The sequence below is a fragment of the Meleagris gallopavo genome, chromosome Z, assembly GCF_905368555.1.
Source record: "Meleagris gallopavo chromosome Z, MGAL_WU_HG_1.1, whole genome shotgun sequence".
Lineage (NCBI taxonomy): Eukaryota > Metazoa > Chordata > Aves > Galliformes > Phasianidae > Meleagris > Meleagris gallopavo.
Genome location: NC_139435.1, coordinates 51474207 through 51496966, shown reverse-complemented (window position 1 = coordinate 51496966; position 22760 = coordinate 51474207). Strand labels below are relative to the sequence as shown.

Sequence of the window (22760 nt, the reverse complement as noted above, 5' to 3'; positions counted from 1 at the left end):
ATTCTAACTGGACTTCTTCAGCAAAATAATGACTTCATTTTGTTTCTGAAAACTCTCTAGTGTGTACTCACTGAGCCGTTCTGGGCCTGAGGCCCAGTTTGGCCCTCCTAAGCTGCTATACATTATGGAAAACCAAGGACAAGTAGAAAGGACCTGTAGCTGGCTCACAATCAGATTATGGAGGGCTTCATGAAGCACCTCTGACAAGCATTTTGGTTTATTGAAGCACGTATTCAGTTTTAATAGGTCAGTGTATTTCTAATTTCTTTCTTGCTTTTACCTTCCAACAACTATTCCCATAACAGCTGCAGTAAATAAAAAAGTTAGAAACATCATGGTGCATTCTTTAAAACTTTATTAGTGTGACACAGGTTCCCAGTACAGACTGCAGAGTACAGTCAAAATTCTGATTATCCTCCAACTTTCACCTCAAGGCCACCTCTGTCTGCCACACTTCATACTAGAATCTGGTAATGGAATCATTGCAAATACTGACCCCTAGTATGACCTTCTTCTGTAAGCTAACAGCGAAGCAGTACATGTGTAAGGATGTGCAAAAAGATGTTTTGCAAGTAATGAAGACAGAGGTAAACAAATGGAAGAACTTGGTATGCCTAGGTCCCAAAAGCTCTACCTGCAGCGGATGTACTAGAAGGTGCCTGCTCTTGCCTGTTATCTTGATGACTTGGTGAAAATGACATTGTTCCTTGCTGCATTAAATTCTGTTCTGCTGCATTCTCTCTTGGAGTGTGAGGAACAGAAACAAGGAACAGAAACAGCAAAAAAGGAAAAGCAAACAAACAAACAAAATAGCCCAGCTGTCAACTTTAATTTCTCTTTGATCTCTGCAAAGGCTTATGCACCTTTTTTTCCTCTTGTGTGATTATAATGGTGTTGGTGGTACACAGTGATTTTTATTTTTTCAGTCCATGAGACTCCTGAAATCATGAGAGAGCACAGATGCAATTAAAAAAAAAAAGAAATTCCATATTATCTGGAGTGGTTTTGCTATGGTTTTAGCTGCAGCTAAGGCATCATCAAAAACTACCTGTTTTATTACTCCTGATGAAGCAGTTGATCACCAGTTTCTCATTCCTTACACCTCCACAGCTTATCTGTGGTTTCTTACCAAGAAAAAGTCAGGAAAGACTGTGTACAGCCAGGCTGAGATGCACTGGTGATAACTAAAGCTCATTATATTCCAGAATACTCATTACACTCACTGCAATGTTAAAACTGCTAGCACATGCAAATTCTTCTGAGATTTACAGGCACTATGTGGAGATTATGTGCAAAAGTTTGCATTTTCTTTTTGGCATTGCTATTAATTTCTGAAATATACTTCTTACAAATATAAAGCATCCTCTTCCTTTGAGAACTCAAGAAAATTACAAAAAAAAATTAAAGCGTATCAGTACAATAAAATGAAAGGCTAGAAAAAAAACTAATCTACTACTGGAAAAAAAGGAAAATATGAAAAAAGTCCAGGAAATACCACAGTACAAAAAACAACTAGAATAGCTACATGCTTTTTGCACCAGCTTTTGCAGCAATAATTATCCCCAGTAAAAAGAAGGCTCTTCACATCACGTGCCAACATCCTGAGGGGAAAAAAAATAGGTAAATTAAAGATAAGAACATTAGCATGGAAAATCAAGAGTTATAAAATATCTAGTGACAGAAAAAAACCCAGGAAGACGATATATCAAAAGAAAGGAGGTGTTTTTTTCCAAAAGCAGTACTGCAGTAAATTTATCAGCTTGCTGCAGATACAGAGCCATTACACATCTTTGTCTTTCTGAAGTCCATTGCTAAGTCTTCACACAGGACTTAGGTTCGTTCATCAACTGATGAAACCTGTTGAACCTTCTTTAGGTTTTAGGTTTAGCTGTGGGTTGTTTTTTCAGTTTATTTTTGTTTTGTTTGCTTTGTTTTATTTTTTTCTGACTGATGCAGAAATAATGACGTAAGTTAACTGTCCTAGATATACAAACAACCAGACAACGTATGCTGCTTGGTCTTTGTAAATTCCATGGAAAAGGTCTTACTAAGGAATCAGTATGGTATGGTTTGTAATGCTTAAATTTACAAGGGTTTAAAGAAATTTAGCTACAGGAAATGATTTTGTACTAGCTGTAGGGACAAATGAAAAATTAAAAGGGCTCTTCTGCATAAGATTCTGAAGTACAGAGTTATTCCATGTGTTTCTCTGTCTCTAATCACAGTCTTTTAATTAAAACTGTTATAAAACTTAGCTTTGACAACACTAGTGTGAATTGTCTTTATGGTAGCTCAGAGAAAAGAGAAGAAAATATCTCACCTAGAAAGGTTAACGTTTAGCTTGTTTTCTGCTTCTCAGATTTGCTGCTGGAGGACTGTCCCCTTGCCTAGTGAGCAAAAAAAAGTAAGACAGTATGAAACTGAACTAAGCTAAACTCAAACTTACACAACTTACACACTGACAGATAGTCATCAGAAATCACAGTGATTCAGTCACTATTCAGAACCTTAAAAATCCCACATCTTTCTGGATTTAAAGACCTTCCACTTTTACAGTGAAAACTGTAAGACGCTTCTGTTGCTATACAAAAGGAATGTGCAGCAATTTCACAGTAAACAAAAATCCTTTCACTTAAAATGTAAAGAACATTTCCAGAGCAGATGTTAACACATTGCTGCAAAATTCCCCTCAAAGTAGGAGCATGTAATACAATTCCAAATTGCAGCTGCTCATCTATCCCAATTACAGTGCATATTAACCCTGACTGTCCATACTGTAATACATTTCTACCTTTTTATGATCCTTGGGTTTTCTTTCATCCTTTGAGGTTGCTTTAGTGGTGACGCATTCCTTTCCACTTTTCTCCTACACTCCAAGGAAAAAACATAATTACAGTTACAAACACATTACGAGACTGATGGCTCTTACTCAAATTGCTGCCCTTACACATTATTTTAAACACATAGGTGCAGTCTGCACACATACAACCACTGTCCTTAATCCAAAGCAAGCTGGAAGTTGGGATCCCTGCTTAATACTGGGAAAACTATGGTGCAAGAAAGTACACAGACATAAAAGGCTGGTGTATTTGGTCAGATTCTGCATTTACTAGAGAGCAATAAAGATTTAGCTCAAAAGGTCATCACCAAATAAAACATCTCTTAAAATCACAGAATTATCAAGGTTGGAAAAGACTTTCAAGATCACCACGTCCAACCATCAATCTGGCCTATTCAGTGCTATCACTAAATCATGTCCTTTAGTGCCACATCCACGTGTCTCTGAAGTATCTTGAGGTGTGGAGACTCCACCACTGCCCTGGGCAGCCCATTCCAATGCTTGACCATCCTTCTCTGTGAAAAAAATTCTTTCTCATAGACAATCAAAACCTACCATGGAACAACTTGAGGCTGTTCCCTTGCATTCTATTACTTGTCAATTCAGAAAAGAGACTAACACCCTTCTCAGTGTAACCTCCTTGCAGGCAACTGGGAAAAGTGATGAGTTTTCCCCTCGGTCTCCTCCAGACTAACAACCCCTTTTTCCTCAGTATCTCCCCATCATTTTCTACTCCCTTCACCATGTCAGTGACAATAGGCACAGTGGATATTTCAAAGCCATACATCATCTCTTGTCTAAGCTCAAGATAGCAAATGCCAGGTTAAGGAGAAGTGAGAGTCATCAAAAAACAAGTCTCAGAGTGCTACTTCTCCTCAAATGTGGATCAAACCCCAGTTCCCTTCTAAATACTCTTCTCCAGCAAAACCATCCTTTCTCACAAATTTAACTATACCATCACTGTTACTTCACTTCATACAGAATGCCTCTGGGAAATGTCTGACAGGTGTTTGCCAGCTGTGTTCTAGATAATTCCATGACAAATACTACTTTTCTCATTACAAAAACTTCTCCAGCGCATTCCCTTCTTGATCTTTCTTGTTGGCACTGCTATTTTCTCTAACATACCTAAAACTCTTCTCTAGTCCTAGCATTTCTTTGAAAGCATTCTTGAACTAGATGACTGTTAAGGTCCTTTCCAGCTTAAGTCTTTCTATGGTTTATGATTCTGTGACTTCCAGCCTACAACTTCCAGAATTTGAAGGGAGTTTACAAACAGGAGAGGGTATGACTGTTTAAGAGGGTGGATAGTGATAGGACAAGGGGAAATGGTTTTAAACTGAGATAGGAGAGGTTTAGGTTAGATATTAGGAGGAAGTTTTTCAAACAACTTTCACAGAGTAGTGAAAAACTTTTTATTTTTATTTTTATGTTATTAGCAGAAAATGTCCTACCTTTGAGTGCTGTGGTGTGGCAGAAGTCTTTGGACTAGTATCAAAGTCACCTGACAGGGCATCGATAGCAGCAGACTCATCTGTAGGCTTCTGCAAGATGTTAATTATGAAGTTAAAATACGCTAACTCCTGAAGCCCAATTTATTGTTTTAGGCATTTAAGAATGGTTCGATCACCTATGTATGTCTTATATAAATTACCTGTACAGAACAGATGCATTTATTTGAGGTTTCCAAACTATACAGTATCTTTGAATACCACACCCCTGCATTACAGGCACGGTTGGTAATGAATATAATAATAGTTATTCTTAAGAATAATGAATAGTTATTCTTAAGAAAAGTTTTGCTATCTGCTGTTCCTATTACCTACTGCATCCAGTAGCACTTACGACATTTTGCAATAAAGTTAATGCTAAGCCTCCAAATGACATAGATTCAAAAAAAAATCAATCAATCAATCAATCAGACTACACAGCAAACAATCACAGACCAAAAACATAAGAAATTTTACCTTCTGTTCCTTTTTTTTCAAAGGATCCTTTGGTATTGGCTTGACAGGCTTACCCTTTGAAGGAATAAAGATTACATCTTCAAGTTGAGCTGGTCAGATTCTTATTATGATTCAACACACGCTCACATATTACACAGGGAGTTTTCAGATTATTATGAAAGATGAACCATTCTGACCTGACTTCTTTATCACTTGTGATATGCATTCCAAATCAGTTCAGAATGTATTTTCATTCTCTATTCTTTTGACTATGTTTGTAATTTCATCTGCCTTTGCAGTCTACAGGAAAAAGAGTTTCTTGATCTAGAGCTGATCAAATCACTGTCGGAGCAGTCACTCATTACAGTAATGGTAGTCCACAGGGCCTCATGTATACCACAAAGGTTACACTTGTATATATACTTACTTCTCAGACTAGAAGCTACCTAGAAAGAATAAGCATTATTATATACAGTCTGTAAATAGCTCCTATGTACAGGAGACTATAAACAACACCTTTGTAAAGGGTGATATAGTACTTGTTTCCCTGGTTTTCTGGAACTACTAAGAAAATGCGCCAGTATACCTGAAAGTTGTGCTGCTAAACATTCATGATGATTACTACTGGCTTGTTAAAATTGATTTATTTTTTCAGACTGCCTATAAAACACAATCTTAGTTAGATTGTTGTTTTTTTTGTTTTGTTTTGTTTTTAATCAAATGCATGAAAGGATGCACACAGCTTCTCTTAAGTATTAAGGTTCATCATGTAAATCTTATATACATTAATACATCACACACACTTCCTGCTTCAGTTTCACTGTTCTCCTTGTAATTCCGCAGAGGACAGACTGGCATATGTGCACAAATTTCTAGTGTTACAGTAAAATAGTGAAACAAAAACCACACAGTTTCTCCTTACCTCATCAGATGACTCCAGAAGCTTTTGATAGTCAGGTGGAATAGTATCATCTCTTTCTCCAAGTTTGTCTCTATGTTCAGATTTAGTTTTTTCCTGAAAGCATTTATTTTTTTAAGAATTTCAGTATTTACATTTTTTCCTGTCCTATTACATTTTAAAACTGGATACTTATTTACTACACAGACGGTTGTTCTCTCTTGTGGATCAAGAAACAGTTTGACAAACACAAAATCAGTCAAATTAGTTTGACAAACATTATATAAACATAAGAAAATTGTAAGTGTTCATTAAAAAAAAAAATTGTGACAGCTGCCTCTTTTGAATTCGAAGTTTCAGAATTACTGGGAAACATCCACATATATCTGTTTCACAATGAAGTGTGCTCAATGTCTGAAAGTTTTAAAACTACAAGCTCTCAATGGGTGCACCTATTCACTAAGTTACGTACCTATATACGTAACAGCAGACCAGCATAAAAAAAATAGGTCTGTCAAAATTACATTAGAATATAATAAAGCAGTTCTCTTAGAAGAAATTTTCAAAAATCATCTACTCCAACTGCCTGACAACTTAAGGACTAAGCAAAAGTTAAGAGCTCATAATTCAAGCACTATTCAATTGCCTTCTGAATCCTGACAGGCATAAGGCATCAACCACCTCCCTAAGAAGCCTGTTTCAGTGCTGGGTCTCCCAAACAGTGAAGAAATATTTCCCAGTGTCTGTTCTGAACCTCCTCCAATATTGCTCTGTGCTTCCCAACCTGTCATCAGATCTCTGAAGCAGACTCTCCTTCCTCCCTCTGCTTCACTTCCTCAGAAAGACGGAGAGAGCAATGAGGTAACCTTCTGGACATGCAGAAGGCTGAGGTACTCAACAAGCTTTCTCCCTCAGTGGTCACTGGCAGTCAGGCTTCTTGTATCTCTCAAAACATCTAGGTACGGGCTGCAGAAGCAAAATCACTCCCACTGTAAGCAAAGAGCAAGTTCAAGACTGCCTCAGGAGGCTGAATGTGCACAAGTGCATGGGGCCCTATGACATGCATTCCAGCAGCTTGAAGGAACTGCCTGATGTGGTGGCCAACCCACCCTCAGTAACACTGAAAAAGTCATGACAGTCAGTCCCCAATGACTGAAAAAAGGGAAGCCAAAAACCACTACAATAGGACCTCAGGTCAGACCCATGTTGAGTCTATTTTATTCATGGTTATGTATAGTGACTATATTTCAGAATTAATCCTTTAAGTATTTCAGTTTACAGTTTATTACAACTACTACTATTATGCAGAGATGAATGTGTTTTAATTATTAACAGAAAGGTCTTCATACAATTATATGAAAAAGTACCGAAAGGATGAAACAATCAGAAACAAGCAAGTAGAAAAAAAAATCAGAACTGATAAAACAAGTATCTCTATTGATTAACTTGTCTGTGGGGTCATAAAAGTCAATGAGGTTTGACAAAAAGGCCATAACATTCAGAGGCCAGAGAAGAAACCTGAAAAATAAGTAGAACAATGACAACAAAAGGCAGCCAAGTCAAATTATTGCAAATTCCTAATATTTTAACAACTATCTCCAAATAGCTCAAATGTATAAACTCAACATCTTTGACAAAATTAAAAAAAAAAATTCATCTGACTGAAGACTGCCTGCTTAGAAATAATAACAAAAAATTAAAATCCCCACTTTCCTGAGAGAGCAAAAGTTTCAGAATGTCTTTTATTACCTTTACTTTATCCACAACTGGTTTGTTCTCATCAGGATCAGGTTCTCTCTGTCCCAGAGAATCAGACAAGAGATCCAAGGCATCATCCATCTCTTTTCCTCCCTAATAAAATATAGATATATATGAGAAACCAAATCCACTGTAAAAATATTGCTTTTTATTAAGCTAATGTACTGTCCAGAAAAGAATTACAGATAGTTCTCAGTTTCTAATTGCAATGTAGTCATAACAGCTGGGCAAAAAACATCTTATACTGAAGACATACAGAAATAAATTTCAAGTAAGGGTTACAGAATTGATTTTAATGGTTTTGTTTTGTTACACAACTGAACTAATGAGAATAGCACTAAGAAAAGATTTGTTGTTGTTGTTGTTAGGAGTCATTCATTTTGCAAATATTATCACTGCAGACTAGTTGTTTTACACTCCCCTTTCAAAGCAGGTTGGAAACACTAGAGGGAGCTCTCACTGCACAGATCAAAATGGAAAAAGGCCCCTACATATAACATTACAACTCAACACAAGAAAAATCTTGATATTAGGAGGATATGGAACTACCTGGGTTTTCATTGACACTGAATTCTTTCACATTTAGGCTTACAAAATGACTAAGCCACTGGCTGATTACCATGTTATTATTTGTGATACTGACATTACCTAACCAGAAAAACAATGGTTCTGTTAAAAAATCAAAGCCTAAAAATGAAGCTATTTGCACATAGATAACTATCTCCATCTGCCCACAGAACTGAAATGCCAAATCCCACTGATATCCTCTGTAGTTCTCAAGGAATCAGCATGAGATGATCATCTGGTTTTCTAAGAATAGGCAAGGAGTTTTCAAGAACAAAATGAAATACAACAATATTCAGATAAAACAGACAGAACAGTCCTCAAGGGCAGTCAAACACAAAATGTCCAGAACACTTCAAACTCTTTATTCCAGAGGAAAAAACATTTTTTGAATCTCAATAACCATTATTAACAATTAATGATTTAACTTTACAACAGCCTTCAGTGGTAAAACTGGCCTTATGACACTCCAAACTCCACTCATCAATTTCTTGTCTGAAAGCAGGATCTAAAGAAAATGTTGCTTACCGACGTAGAAGCAAGAGGAGCTGCTGAGTGCACTGAGGAAATTGTAGAAGCAGAGATAACATCTGAAGAATCTGCAGTTTTTTTACCCGATTTAGTTTTCTGAAACAAGACACAGCCTCATTACTAATAAAGACGAGTAAGAGAAAAATATTTATCAAAATTAGACACATTTGAAATGCAATGCCCACATCACTCTTAAAAGGCTTCCTTTTTCTTCTTCTTTTTTAAAGCTTGACTTATTTTAGATTGAAATGTCTTCTTGTGTGCAGAATGTAGGTGTTTTGCATCTTAGCTTGTTCATGTTCAATCTTCCATCTCAGCTATTGGGTTAAAGTCTGGCTTATTTAAGTCAAAGGCAGGTTTCATAAAACCTAAGAGTAGGTAAGATTTCACCAAGCCCATCTATATCATCAAGTACCATTTTCAGAAGTCTCTACTAAAAGCACTATATATGCACACAACTGGTAAAAAGATGCAAAAGTTAACTCGTCCAGCTTTTTTCTTACTATTGAAGTCCTGCTTTCTATTCCACTAATTTCCTGCTACAGGATTAAAATTTAATTACTCATGAATATTTGCATAAAAATTAAGGGAAAAAATAAAAGTTTACCGAAATTATTTGAAAATACATCTTTAGAAGATGAATATACTCACCTTTCTTACAGTTTGTGTAGGTAATGGTGCAGATTGGGCTGGAGAAAATCCTTCTGTCAAACCTTCTAACAGATCGTTTTCACTCATAGGCTATCATTGAAAAGGACAAAAAATATCAGCAGGTCTATTACAAAACTCAACACTAGCAAATCTTACAAATGTTTGAGTAAGCCATTAATGAATGAAACAGTCCTCTAAATACGTAAATATTCACTTTACCTGGGACTTTTCTTCAGGTTTTATTAACAGTGGTCTTCCATCTTTATCCTACAAAAGAAAAATTCCCTTAAGTTAAATTAAGCAGTTCCTTAAATGACCATGCAATATGAGAAGTCTGACAGAATTTACTTACTGACAAATAGTACTACCAAAGAAAAGGATCTAACTAGCAATTTCTAGGTTTTACTTCTGTTACCCAAAGCGTCATCTGAAAAATCAAGGTCCTGAAACTTAAAAACATAATGAGTACTTAAAAGTTATTCACTGTGTGGATTCTGAGCTTCTCTAATTTTCTGTTTTTATGGAAAGTAAGTAGCAGAATTAAATAAGATCTCAACTTCCATCTTTCTATCAATACTGGTGAATGAAGAGTCAAGAAAGGCAGTGTCAAACTGATACCTGTGGCAAGTAATGGGCAAGACTTGGCTATATGTAGGCAACGCATTTGTATCAAATGAGTTGTGTGGTGTTGTCTGTAAAAATATCTGCTTGACCTCTGTTGTTTTGTGGAATGTTTTAAGAACAGTTTTAACTAGTCATGACTTATTAAATTTTACAGTATGATGAAAGACTCCAGCATACTAATCTCAAACAAAATTACTCATACGCAGGCACTTGCATGTAAACCATTTCAGTTCCTATGGAGGCATCTAATGAAGGATGACAGATAATGCAGGAATTACAAACCATGACTTTCACATAGTGTAAAACTGCCTTAAGTAAACATACCAAAATGAAATACAGTTTCAGTTTAATCCATGTGAATTGAGGAATGAAAGGTAAGACTAAAATAGAACATTAAATTTATTACTTTTTCATCTGTTGATCTGTACTCTGGAGGAATTGTTTCTTCACCTTCTTTGTGTTCTTTCTGTTTGGTTTTCTCCTTTGAAGGCAAAATAAAATTAATAAAAACAAACTGTCACATCTCAACAGAAATTCAAATACACAACTTTTCAGTGTCTTCAGTTTACTGATTCATATCAATCTTTCTAATGCAATACAAAAGCTAGATGAAAAAATCTCATTCAAATTCAAAGAGCCCTTCAAAAAGGCTTTATCTATCTTTGTGTTTCTTTCTACTAGGAGAAGCTCCACATACCTCAATGAAGATCAGCAGAGTTAAGTAAATGGGCAAGTATGAATCAATAACATAACAGCAGTGTACATCTGAGCCAAAATTCCTCACTTTGTTTAAAATGCATTCAGCAACTACCTGACTGCATGTAGCCTAAGCAGAGAATGATCAGCCAAATCCATGAAGGACTACTCCCAGTACAAATTGTACAGGAAGATGATAAGGAAGAAATCACAGTCACATGAACCTTAAAAAATTCTGTTTGACACAGTCCTAGCACACCAGAAGAGTTGCTCTCTCCTTTTGGCTACATTCATTAGCACTTGGCTCACAGTGACATTCATAATTTAAACAACTCATCATAAATGTTCTTTTCAGAAAAGGACTAAACTATATGTCAACTCCAACGCACACATTACATCTGCTTTTTTTCTGCAGTAATGCACAAGCAAAAGCAGTTTTCAGAAGCTGACAAAAGATGAATACTACCAACAGGCACAACGACAAAGTACTCACTGTATTCAAATCCTACTAGAATTTCCTAATCAAAACACAACTTGTTTCACAAGTAAATATTCTTTTTTTAAAAAGTGTGAGTACTCCTCCAACTAGTTTAGCCTGTGGAAATACAGAAACAATGAAGATATGTATACCAACAAAGCATTTTTTGAGGTCTGAATATTTTTCTACCTTAACTTTGTCCACAGCAGGTTTCTTTTCTTCTGGATCAGCCTCCCTCTTTCCTAGACCACTGGACAAGGCTTCTAGTGCTTCATCAGCTACATGACCAGCCTGCAAGCGTATTGATACAGCAGAACATAATTACGTGTTTGGAATTCCACTGCAGCTGAAGAAAACTCCTCATATACTATAACTGCCAGACACACATTACTGAATTCTACTGCTGTATAATCTCTTCTTCCCTAAATATTTATTAAATTCACTAGCAGCATCCCTTTAATAGCACTGGGGCTAGAGCAAACCACAAGAACTGTCAGTTCAAATTACTGTTAAGAACTTCCCTGTTGACCTTCCCAGTTAAGTCTGACATGCACCACAATCCTCTCCAGCCAATAAGATAACTTCATCAGGAGCCAAACCCAAATGACTCCATGCAAATGCACATCACATTCGTAGGGCTATGCTCTTCCTGGCATCATGGATAAGTGGCTCACATGACTTGAGCGTTGTAATGGAAAGATGAAGGCTCCCCGGGAAGGGTAAACAGGGAAGATGAGGAGGGAGTGTTTCCTTTAATGTCAAAGACCATCCAGGGTGCATGGAACTCTGCCTGGGGGTAGACAGAAACTGACTGAGAGCTTATGGGTGAATATTAAAGGATGAACAAGGAAATCTTGCCGAATTCAAACTCAAAAAAGAAGTCTGAAGAGATTGAAAGCAAGGATGGCTAACCTGAGAGAAATACAGAGACACTGTCCAAACATCGAGGGATCAGACTGGAAAAGCTGAAGCCCTGAAAGCAAATTTGGCAAGGGACATCAAAGACAATGAGAAAGCCTTGCTATAAGTACATCAGTGATTAAAGGGAGACTAAGTAAAATGTGAGCCTTCTCTTGGATGGACAAAACAGAAGACTTGGTTACTTGAGATACATTGGAGGCTCAATGACTTATTTGCCTCATTTTCCCTGGCAAGTGTTCTAGTCAGACTGCAGAATCCAAAGGTAAGGACTGGAAAAATGAAGTACTACTTATTGCAGATGAGCAGGCCTGAGACCATCTAATGAACCTGAAGGGGTACAAGGCCACAGGATTTGACGAGGTGCATCTGCAGATCCTGAGGGAACTTGTGGATAAAGTTGTTAAACCATATTTGAGGAATTATGGTAGTTCAGTGAACTGAACCCCCACTGAGATTGTTGAAATGGATAGTCCCCATTCCTGAAAATGGAAAAAAGAAAAACCCAGGAAACTTAAAGTCAGTCAGCCTCATCTCCATGCCCAACAAGATCATGGAGCAGATCTTACCAGAAATTACGCATGGAAAAACAGAGTTTACTGTTAACAACCAACATTGCTTAAGTAAAGGCAAATTGGGCCTGTCAAAGTTCATGATCTTCCATGATGGATGGGGTAGGAGTATTGGCAGGTAAGGGAAGAGCAACTGATGTCATTTATCTGACTTGTGCAAGGCATCTAACACTATCCCTCACAACATTCTTGTCTCTCAATTGATGAGATGGGGATTTGACAAATGGGTTACTCGTGGATAAGGAATTGGCAGGGTATAATGGCTTTAACTAAAAGACAGTATTTAAATGAAATATTGGAAAGAAATTCTTCACCATGAGAATGGTGAGGTTGCCTTTAGTTCTAACTACTCACAGAAGACACAGATGTTGGAGCTGAAGACTGCACAGAACAAGCTGTGGCACGAGGGACTACTTCATCCTTTGCAGTTTTTGCAGATGCAGGAGCTGATGGCTTCTGAAACAGAAAAGTTGCACTGCATTTTACTGAACATGCTCAGAAACACCAAACATATCTATTAAGTGTTTTGTTTTGCTTTTTAAAAATACAGTTACAAAATGAGGGAGAAAAAGAGTCCAAATTTAAAGCTAGATGCCCTTCAATTAAAGACTAACTGCCAAACAGAGTTGACATACTGTATGTTCCACTGAAGGCCACAGAGAAATAACAAAGAAATGAAAATATTTTTTCTTGAATGAACAAGCAGCACTATCCAGTCTTAACAGTCATTTACTGTTAGCATTTTCAGTTAACTAGACTTACTTTGGATGTGCTGCTGGACTTTGATGGTTTGGATTGTACTGTAGGCTGTGCAGGGCTGGCAAAGTCTTTTGAAAATTCATCAACAAGGTCAGATTCACTCAAAGGCTGCAAAAAAAAGGACATGCGTGGTATGGGTGACTCACTGCCTATTATTCATGAATTATACTTCAGGTTTTCAGAAAGCAGACAAACCTCTGTAGCCAATACCAAAATAACCTCTGACATTTACATCCAAAAAACATCATGAATTTTATAGTGCAAGGAACTAAAAAAATAAACCCAACAACAAGAAAAATCAGAATGAGTCAGCTTCCTTGATATTAAAGGATAACGTAACTGTAGAGGATGTTGCGTGCAAAATTTAGGGAACATTATGTTCAATACAGTTTACTGGGCTACTGACATGAAAATGCAACTTTCTCACTAGAAAAAAAACAGAACACTGATATTTTACTATATCCATGCCATGCTCTTCCAGTATTTAAAGTACAAACTATATAGAGGTTTTGGAAAGCGGCAGCATCAGGTTATGATTTTTGCATTTTAATTTTTTTTTTTCCACAGCAGAGGACGGAGTACAGTTCCCTCAGAGGCTGTGTCACTTATAAGTTTTCAGCTCATGCAGTGACTGCTGACACTCCATGTCTTCCCTATGAATACTCCAGGAAAAAGTGAATAAATTGCAGCTTTATTTCCTTGCTCTGCAAACTATTAGAATTTGTTAATACTATGTGATTTAGTACTCTGTGATCCAGGTAGTTCTGTGATCTATTACAAATGCTCCTGTGATCCTTCCAGCTTTTATGTTTATAATACCAAACGTCAGCTGATTTAATATCAGTGATAACCATTAAATTGCTATGTGAAATTCATTTAATAAAGACTAATTTGATTAAGTTCATAATACGTATTATGATATTCCTAAAGGAGACTCTTATCTTTTTCCCTTTCACAGTGTTTCTTTTGTTGGTCAGTTTCCCTAATTATTTCTAAAATATTTAATCACGAAAAGTTTCTCCTTTCATAACTACTGACTCACTCTCTAAACTGCTACCTCAAAAAAGGATTTAGGAAAATCAACTTTTTTTTCCACAAAAGTAATCATACCACATGAGGCTAAGGGCACGCAAAAAGAAGACCCTACCTACTATAAGTCCAGCTGAAATCATGAAAATAACTGACTCTGCAATTCGCAGGAATTGAGGATGAGATGCTAAGTGATTTGAAGATTAGTCAGCTAGTGACAAATTATTTTTATTTTGTTGCTTTTGATTTCATAGATCTAAATTACTGATGACACCATGGGAATACTGGCAAATATGACTTGCTGAAAATATGACTTCTTCAAATTACAAATTGGGACATAATGCAGAGGGGAAAAAAAGAAAAAAAAGAAAAAACACATGAAACATACATACACCTGATATGTCAAATATTCAATTATAATTGTATCTCAGATTGAGAAAGGTATAAGAGCACAGGAATACTTATCTTTCTGTTAAAAATATCATTCTTTTGCTATAGGACATCCTGTTTTCCTTTGGTACTGGACCTCATTCATACTATAGATCAGCCTCCTTTAATTTGTACTGTGTTCCTGTTTTGGAGCATTTTTTTTTCTAGGCATGTTTTTCCTTGTGCTCCTTGTGAAACAAGAGAACTTGTCTCCTAACATCAGTTCTAGTTCCCTCAAAGCCTTCTCTTTTTTCCCTTGTGACATGTTTGTCAGGTATTCCTCCGTGCAGCTCTCACACATCACCCATCCAGATGGCTGAATATATAAGATTTGACAGACACAAATTTATAGAAATGTGAAGTCTTTTCATTACTGTCCTTGTCTTCCTCCATGTTTCAAGCTTGAATACTAAAAATTAATTCACATTTCCATTACAAAAGCACTGTTTCATTTTCATTTAGATTGGTCCTGATCTTCACACTCATTTCAGAAGAATGAAGGTTAACTGTACTTTTCCAATTCCAGCACAGATATTTTGGCATCACTCTTTAAGTCATCATATTTCAGTTCCTTTATTTTCAGTTCCTTTTCTTTTTCTACTTTTTTTTTTTGCTTTCCTTCTTGTACTTTTTCAAGTAGCCATTAAACTTTTTATTTAATCCATTCAATTTGTCTTACACTTTCTAAGCCATAATAGAAATCCTTCTTCAGAAGTCCAAGTTGATCTCTTTATTTAGGAAAATGTCTGCAGCACCTTTTTACCTCCTTCCAGTTATATTACCTTGTATTTGATGACTGTCAAGAAAACACTGACTTTCCTACTTTTCCTCTATCTGTATTTCAATTGCTTCAACAGACTTTTAGAGGATACCTTATACTATTTCTTTACAAAAGCTTTTCTTTGTGTTAACAGTTACTTCTGTAACTCTTTAATACCTAAGTAACCTCTAGATCTTTTTCTTACTTTGATCTCCTCATTCACAGCCAGTAAATTTCAGTAAAAATGACTTCCACTTGACTCTTCAGATCAGTGATTTTTGTGCAAGGAATTAAAGACACAAACAAATCTAGAGACTTACATAATGGCATAGAAAGATATAATGACAGAAGGGGGAAAAAAACAAGGTATCTATTCACACTCCTACATTATTGTCAGTTTTCTAACCTTAGGTTTTTCTTCAGGCTTTGGGAGTACTGGTTTTCCATCTTTATCCTGAAAGTAAAAAAAGCAAGTATTTTCCAATATTGCAAGAAGTAATTCCATATTCCACAGTCACCTCAAAATAATAATATGAGATAACCAGACTAAAATCAGTGACACAGTCACAGGCATTCCCCTAAAAAGAGGCAGCTCTTACATCACTAGGTTAGCAGATTAAATATATATATATATATATATATTGGGCTGTCAACACAATAAAAATGGCCCAAGAAACTGAAAATAAGTGTTCATTCCTATCAGTATGAACGAATTCTATAGCAAAACAGCAGAAATTAATCTAGTAGAAAGGAAATTTCTGAGTGCAAAAGACAAACTTCTTCACTTGTGCTAAGAAGGCATTATACTCCACATTGCTGGCTAGACAGCCTTGAAATCTCTAATTAAGGGGTTAAAGTGCTCCACTCAAAATAGAACGTAAACATACAGCTCCACAAGCGACAGTTCACATACCAATTCGTTAATGTCAATAATTCTAATAAACATAAAAAAACAAAAACAACAAAAAAAAAATCAGTTCTGTAAGTGAAATTGAACTACACTGAAAACAAATCTCAGTTCTACTACTGGTTTTCTTAACTGTGAGCAAATCTCCATTACTTTGATTTCCAACCTGAAGAAGTAGTTTCCATACTGTTTTATATTAGTAGTTCAAGACTACACTGAAAATGGGTACCCAAGAGCAGTTTTTCAACACTGACGCTGAATATCAGAAACAAATCACACCACTCTTCAGGACGGAACATGTGAGCTGGGATGATCCTATCTTTCCTGAGGACGTCTAAAAAATTTAGTCATGCTTTTAAAGGAAAGGAAGGAGAGTAGAGACACAAGAATTATCTAGAAGGTAAAGCCACTGGTTGAATACATTACTACAGCTTGTTTTCCACACGTTCTGTCCCTACTGTGACCAAAAAATGTGTTACAGGCAACTGTCCTATTTACACAGCAAAGGAGTCTTTTAAAAACTTACCAGCTCTGGAGTTAGCCTGTATTCTGGAGGTATTGTATCATCATGTTCTCCAGCCTTTTTTTCTTTTTTCTCTTTAGCTTTTGCCTGAAAAAAGAAAGTACAAAAAATACTTAGAGAAACAAAAACATATCATACATTCAACATCACTATCATGATTGTTCAGTCAAAGAAATACTAGCATCAGTTAAAAATATTCTGTATATCAAAATATTCAAGTTCATAGAATCATAGAATTGTTTGAGTTTTAAGACACATTAAGTCTAAAGGTCCCTTGTACAGCTCCCTGCAACAAACAGGGACACCTACAGCTCAATCAGTTGCTCAAAGCGCCATCCAGTCTGACTGTATCTCTAGGGACAATGCAACCACTGCCTCCCTAGGCAACCTGTGCCAGTACTGCACCATGATTACTACAAAAAAACCCCTTTCTTCTTATACTAAAAGTCTTAATCTTTTAGCTTAAACCATTTCCCCCTTGTCCTATCACAACAGATCCCGCTGAAGAGTTTGTCCGCTTCTTTCCTATAGACCCCCATCAGATACTGAAATGCCATAGATACTGTGAATTCCTCAATTTATTCTTATCCAGTTTTTGCGAAAAAAATAAGAATCAATACCATAAAAAGGAATGTTCTGTTTGTTTTTTAAACAGATAAAACTCCAGCTACTGTTCAGAACTGTAAATTCATAGCCAGTACTTTTAGACCTTTTCGGAAGTAATAAGTCCCTAAGTTCCCTTGGATTGCATCACACTGACAATACAAAATGCAATTTGTCATCAGCTACTTAAACACAGTTTTTCACTCTCTGGACCTTCTTCATGAAGTAATGCATCCACCAACATATATGTAGGCCCAGACTCAAGCTGTAATACAACATGCTCTTGTTTGTCAAAATTATACTCTGAGATATCTTGTCAGCAAAAATTATATTTCTGCTATTTCCCTGTCATTTGCCTGCTTTGAGCTGTAAGTGAAGATGGAAGGAAGAAATTATTACTAGTGGCGATATAAACAGAGTTGCAAAACTGAATAAAAAGTCAAAGTACAACATGCAAAATATGGCTACTGCAGAAATCTTACTGTTAAAGGAAAAAAAAAAGACTGAGAAGACACACTAAAGGCAAGACTCAGATTATAAAGACAATGGAATTTGGTGGATGAAGGAAAACATCTCGCAAAACATCAAAAGGATTTATTAAAAAGTAATCAAACAAGCAATATATGCAAAGCAAAGGTCTAGTATTAATTGAACCCTGGTGTGCTGGGAACAAAAGAGAGGAACTACAGCTAACACAAAGAAAGGTATGATATCTATATAGTCAAAAAAGAAAATTCTTTAATTTTCCAGAATGTCACATGATATTCTACCTCATTCCACTTGGGACTGTGTAATTTCTAAATTTTCCAAACCAAACTGGACTCAGACATTCCTTAGGCTTATGGCATGAAAGTTGCTTTGCTATTATTTAACGTATTTGTACAATATCTAACAAAAAGGATCTAAGATTCCAAAAGAGACATTTTTTTTGCTTTTTAATGGAGCAAGATAATACCTCTGACACCTCCACAATAGTGCTAACATCTTCTGGTTCGGGTTCAGGTTCAGGTCCACCAATAGTAGCCATAAGAGCTTCCATTGCATCCTCTCTGATTTCCTGTATTTACGAAAATATGCAGATTTTTTTGTTATTTCTTTAAATGGACAAAAACGGAAACATTTTGCTGTACTTTGCTGGTGATGTCCACACCAAAATGTCCACACTGATCATTCTGACTTTGTTACATTTGATTTTTGTAACATCACATTGAAGCATACGGCAAATTTTGGAGAAAAAAAAATAAGGTAACATTCTCCCTAAATTAAAAAAAAAAAATGAAGAGTTTGTAAAATGCTAGAAAACAAAATCACATCCAGATTTTAAACACAGTTTAAAACAGGTAAGAAAATTTTCTTTACTCCTCCAGTCAAAATAAGAGTCATTCTACAGACAACAGGAACAATCTTATCCATCAAGACCAGATCTTTCAAATGCTAGATAATCTGCACCATCAGAATTCCTAACATTTCCTTACTTTCTTGGCTAAGCAGGATTTTCAACTAAAATGAGGATGACAAGTATCTTTATAAGACAAAGACACTGAAATTTTCATTAGAGGTTGACTAGTCAAAAGATAGACCTTTATACCTCTTTTGATTTTGTTTTCTTCTCTTTAGGAGGAACTGAAGTCTTCACTGAACTTGCTGCTTGTGCTTGTATGATTTCTCCTTCCTTAGTTTGTTTCTTCAGCGTGAGAGCACAATGAGAGGGATTTAGTCACAGCCAAATTTACAAAAATATTTTTCAAAAATAAAAGGAAGGGAAAACTGTCAACATTATTTTAGAGTAAAGCATTATGATAACAGAAGTATTTCACTACAACAGAAGATTGCATGGTGGACACAAAAAAAAAAAGTCAATACCTCTGTTGTCTTCTTTTCTTCAGCAGCAGCAATACCACAGGTAAAGTCAGATGACAGGGCATCTGCAAGCTCATCATCTGTCATTGGTTTCTGAATAAATTTCGAAAAGCAGGTTATGATTAGTGAAGTTCAAATATCCCTTTATTATTATTATATCCAATACCTTTGAAAGCATTTATGTGACTTGATTCAGTTTCTGTCAATTCCTACCTCTTTATTAAAAAGTACATAAGCAAAGAAACAAAAAATTCCTGTGCTCAGTTCTTAGTTTTATCTGTATCTATGTTATCTGACAGCCTACAGGCCAATCCCATTTCCTGGTATTACTGGAAGACATACAAGATTTTAATTTTCCAAGGAATCCTATGATAACTGGGTTATTTTCACCTTGTAATACACACATAAAGAAGGACTTACTTCAGAAAGTTCATCTACTTTTGGTAGGCCTCCATCTTTGCCATCCACTTTGCTCTAGAAGGAGAATTAATCTTGTAGTAAATGGGAAATAAAAACATACAGAAAGAAAGAAAATAGACAAAGAATTGTGTGTTTTGTTATCTCACAAACCTTCAATAATGCAAGGTAATCTGGAGGGAGACTACCTTCTCGTTTACCCAGTTCTTCCAAGTATTCTGAAGAAATATTTTCCTTTGAAAAGAATGTACACATCAATGTTTTTATACTACTGTTTACTGAAATGAATTTATAATTTCTAAGTTTTCTTATCTATCTACAGTGACATTTTTTGAAAGAAAATAAAAGCATTGGCTAGATCACAGGACCAATACTAAAAAACAGCTATATAATATCTTTCAGAATCTACTGTCATGCATATGTATATCAAATAGTTTCAGCTGTGTATGTCATCTAGCAGAACTCTGCTAGATTATTTCTGGAATAAAGTCATTTAAAGATATCAAAGAATATATTACTCTACATGTGAATTTTAGATATTTACTAATCCCAACTTGTTTGTTTTGGATGAGTACTGAATTAGACTTGTAATCTTAATTGTCCTTATATGACTCTCCTATTTTAACTCTGAAAATATGCATTCTTCCTCGAATTCTCAATATTTTACTCTCTTGTAAGTAGATATGAAAGCTCCTAGACTCTTTATTGTTCTCTTACACATCCACTAATGCCTTTTGTAAATGTGCTGGAAGACCATGGTTAGAAGACAATTCAAAAAGCAACTTTATTGTCACTTACTTAACCATGTCCTGCTGCAATATACACATAATTATACCATTTCTCTATTACTGAAAACCACTAGAATACAGCTGTTTAAACTCTATTATGCCTCTTAGCAGATCAAAGTAACAATTACTGCATCACTATACTGGTGAGCAACTGCAGACTTATCTTAGAGATGAATTTTCCAAAAACTACAAAGTGTTAAATACCGTAATTTCCGGACCAGTGTAAATTGGTCTAGTTGCCACATCTTCTTCAGATCCACCTAGTGTATCTATTAAGCTGTCCAGTGCTGATTCATCCATGGCAGGCTAAAAAATAAGCAGAGTATTATAAAATATGCTATCCCATAGAAAGAAAAAAATAATCTGGTGAATCTGTGGAGAAACTTTAGAAACTAGACCAGAAAGTTTCTTTGTGTAGGTCTAGTATTTGAAAGTATTTTCAACAAAAGCTCTTCTTAAGCTCAATCCCAGTGTCAGTAACAAGATCTTTGCATTTATATACTAGCTGAAATACATGTACGAATGTAAGTGAGAAATAAAAATTAATTAATTTTAAACTACTTGTGGTAAAAATAACTGTAAATCGATCAGGACGCAAATGCCGTGCTATTAGTTGTCTACCTGTTCTGGAGTAGTCCTCCACCACAATCCATAACTACTAGAAAGCAGTACTTCAGAAATTACAAATTTATTTTTTCTGAAACAGGAAAGTTTCAGAAAAAGAAACATTCCCTGAAGTCAATTTACAATGGAAGCACTTCTCTAGGACTAGTGTTGACCAACCTCAGTATTTGGTTTATCAGCTGCAGCAACCATACTTGCAACAGCACCTGCACCCACTGCACCTGCACCATCTGCTGTGGATGTCTGTTCAGTCTTAGCCTGGAGAAATAAGAGAAGAATCAAGAGATCATTTCACTATGTGACCCTGTACTAAAAATTCTACAGACAATACAAAGTGAAACAGATATTGTACTCAGACACATATATCTATTGTTCCTCTTTATCTACACTTCAATAAAAAAAAAAAAATAGTTCCACACACTGTCTGAAGGGTTTGGAAGCTGGATATCTGCAGTTTGCAGATACTCAGACTAGCTGAGAATGTTTAATTCAGAGACAGCATCTACTTATTTTGGATACAGCAACTGGTATATGCACCTCCACAGTATCCAAATACTTTGGCAGAATGATGCTTTGGCAGAATGATCTCACCATCTACGTGCAATAATCTGAAATGACATGCTGCTCACAGCACAAAATACGATCTTGCATGCAAAACTCACACAATTTTATGAACTTTTTTTTTTTTTTTTTGCCAGCAAAAGAAATTTGCATTGTAAAAAGATTATGGTTTCCCTTCCAAGCCTCTTTTTAAAGCTTTCGTTTGCATCTATATGGTGGTTCTCAATACATTGTTAAAACCAGCAGCAAATACTGCTCAAATAATTAAGTGTAAGATGTCTATTTATTGTAACAGAGAGTTTAGTAATGGAGCAACATCAATACAGACTTTAGACTTCTACACTGCTGACATTTACGGTGAAAAACAAAAACAAAAGAAAATGCTACGTTGCAGGAGTCCTTCATGGTACTCTGGTGTTGTCACCCAGACATACACAGATGAGAAGACCAAAAGATGTAGATCCTGACTTTACATTTTTGCCCTAGTATTTTCCCCACTTGCCCCTCTGAAATGATACCTCCTCAACTTCTTCCAGCATTTCTCCTCCTACATTTTTTTCCTACAGCCTTGCAGTTAGGCCTATCCTACTGCAAACATATAACCTGCTGATCACTGCATTTGGATTAAACGCTGCTACTTCAAATACACTTGAAACTGCACAGGTAAAGAAGTTCCACACTGACAGTGCCCTAAATCACCTAATGACTGATCACATGGTCCCTTCTGTTCACTTTTGGTAATAAAGGTGCAGGGGAAAAGACTGAAGAACCAATCGCTCCCATGTAGCTGCAAGAAACTTGCAAAAAGCTTCCGTGTGGACTGAGGAGTCCCAAGCATGTAACATACAGGAAAACAGTTAAGCAGGGCTGCGGCTGTAGTAATCCTCATATTGCTTGCCTGAATAAAAGTCACAGTGCGTTAAGCAATGTAAACAGATGTACAGAGAGGGTAACAAAGTGGACACGCATCAGGATTACCAAACAAGCACAAACTACCAATACTATTTGTCACTGAAGCTGTATCT

At 36.0% G+C, this 22760-nt stretch overlaps 1 protein-coding gene across 12 annotated transcripts in view; it reads right to left on the bottom strand.

Moving 5' to 3' along the window:
* Nucleotides 1-338: 338 nt before the first annotated feature.
* Nucleotides 339-22760, bottom strand: part of CAST (calpastatin) — a 62054-nt gene continuing 39632 nt past the window's right edge. For 11 of the 12 annotated variants that reach the window (XM_085214471.1, XM_085214468.1, XM_085214469.1 and 8 more), the window contains 23 exons: nt 21334-21432; nt 20755-20856; nt 19916-19996; nt 19766-19819; nt 19349-19438; nt 19074-19169; nt 18441-18542; nt 16886-16969; nt 15859-15906; nt 13238-13342; nt 12830-12931; nt 11175-11276; nt 10218-10292; nt 9407-9454; nt 9188-9277; nt 8534-8632; nt 7433-7534; nt 5708-5800; nt 4807-4860; nt 4294-4383; nt 2792-2871; nt 2321-2387; nt 339-1601 (listed from right to left, as the gene is read on the bottom strand). In XM_085214471.1, the coding sequence (XP_085070597.1) occupies nt 2330-2387; nt 2792-2871; nt 4294-4383; nt 4807-4860; nt 5708-5800; nt 7433-7534; nt 8534-8632; nt 9188-9277; nt 9407-9454; nt 10218-10292; nt 11175-11276; nt 12830-12931; nt 13238-13342; nt 15859-15906; nt 16886-16969; nt 18441-18542; nt 19074-19169; nt 19349-19438; nt 19766-19819; nt 19916-19996; nt 20755-20856; nt 21334-21432 (1854 nt within the window). In that variant the 3' untranslated portion in view covers nt 339-1601; nt 2321-2329. The remainder of the gene's footprint in view (nt 1602-2320; nt 2388-2791; nt 2872-4293; nt 4384-4806; nt 4861-5707; nt 5801-7432; nt 7535-8533; nt 8633-9187; nt 9278-9406; nt 9455-10217; nt 10293-11174; nt 11277-12829; nt 12932-13237; nt 13343-15858; nt 15907-16885; nt 16970-18440; nt 18543-19073; nt 19170-19348; nt 19439-19765; nt 19820-19915; nt 19997-20754; nt 20857-21333; nt 21433-22760) is intronic. The other variant, XM_019610607.3, reaches the window with a different exon arrangement.